The sequence below is a fragment of the Neltuma alba genome, unplaced genomic scaffold, assembly GCF_004799145.2.
Source record: "Neltuma alba isolate B1F8T4 unplaced genomic scaffold, ASM479914v2 tig00001634_pilon, whole genome shotgun sequence".
Taxonomy (NCBI): Eukaryota; Viridiplantae; Streptophyta; class Magnoliopsida; order Fabales; family Fabaceae; genus Neltuma; species Neltuma alba.
In genome coordinates, this window is record NW_021632544.1 from 28,749 (window position 1) to 30,287 (window position 1,539).

Consider the following 1,539-nt stretch of genomic DNA (forward strand, 5'->3'; position numbering starts at 1 on the left):
TGGGTTCAAAAACTCCAGAGGCTATCTCCATGATCTGAATTCCTCGGCGAATCATCGGAAGCGTACGGTGACTTCATCCTCGGCGGACTCACCTGCATTCCCTCGCCATATCATCCAGCAAACTAGGCATATTCAATAGCTCGTCCTCATCGATAAATTCCTCGTTTTTCTCCATCACTTCTCCGCCGGGCCTGTTCCCCGCCCTCGGCTTGGCCTCCTCCTCCTCCTCCTCCTCCTCCAGCGCTTTGTCCGGCGGTTTCCGCAGACCTGACCAGCCTGGCCTCTGCAGCTGCCGACGCTGCCGCCCGAATATCCGTCGCAGACAATGACGCCGGGATCGGGTAGGAGAGAATCAAATTGGGGAAGTTGAGGGTGGTGTCAGGGCCTTTCAATGCAAGTGCGGCACATCATACGCGGCGGCAGCCATCTCCGGAGTCGGATACGTGCCCAGCCAAATGCGCGTGGTTTTACGAGGCTCCCGTATCTCGGACACCCATTTTCCACTTCGGCTCCGGATTCCCCGGAACGTGGCGTGCCTCCTGCTGGTGTGCTGACCCGACGACGATCCACCCGGTGATCTCAGCGTCCTCGGAGACGAAGACGACTCGTGAGACGAAGGCACTTGCAAAGCAGAAGGAGAAGAAGCAGAAGATTGTTCTTGTTGAGGCAAGCTCGCAGGAGGAGGGTTGCTATCCATAGTGTATATACACAGTAGAGAAGGACACGTTCACAAAGAAAATCTGGAAATGGACAACTAATATATATATATATTTGTATGTATATGTATAAATAAGTTTGATGATAGGGAATTAGAGAGTAGTAGTAGTGATCAGGGAGGGAGATATGGAGATAGAGAGTATAAAGCGTGGGAGAGTCGCGGATTTTTCCGCTTTTTCTCCTGAGGAAGGAAGGTGGCCCCATATGGAACACGCATTGGGTGCAAATTTTAAGCCGATGGATCAAATATAGCTGTGACCCTTCTGGATACATTTATCTGTGCACATATGCTTTATTGACGTTAGGGAGCACTTCGCTTTCTTCAAAAGTTTTTAATTACATGTTGGATTCAGTAAAAGCTCCTGTTCTCTGTGATCCTTCCTAGCTGCCTTCCTCCAGCTACTGTTTTGTCCCTTTCCTTTTTCATTTACTCTTTGTCAAAAATATCTGCTTCTGAGTTTTACGCATAACAGTGCTAAAATTAGAAAGTTACTGAGGTATTGAGATTAAGGTTTTTTTTTTTTGTTTCCTATGCTTATAAATAAGGCTAGGGAAGTAAATTTATGTTGTTCCATTAGTTGTGCTTGGTGGGGTTATGTGGGCTCTTGGAAAGCTACCCGTTGGTTGTTCGTCCTCTTAAATCATTCACTGCTTGGAAGACGTTAGCATATCATCATAATCATTGAAAATTTCCCTACATATATATATATAATTGGGTGATAATTTATTATGGTTAATATGCGACGGGGTTATATTATATTGTTCCAAAAGCCACAAAATGTTTTCGCTCGGTGCTTTCCCTCAATTATTTTTTGTTTTATT

General features: G+C 45.9%; 1 protein-coding gene across 1 annotated transcript; it reads right to left on the bottom strand.

Annotated features, from left to right (window-relative positions):
• Positions 1-232: 232 nt before the first annotated feature.
• On the bottom strand, positions 233-697 carry LOC114760366 (ethylene-responsive transcription factor ERF025-like). Its single transcript, XM_028949630.1, has one exon. It carries the CDS (start codon positions 695-697, stop codon positions 389-391), a length of 309 nt encoding a protein of 102 aa, XP_028805463.1. The 3' UTR covers positions 233-388.
• Positions 698-1,539: the final 842 nt, after the last annotated feature.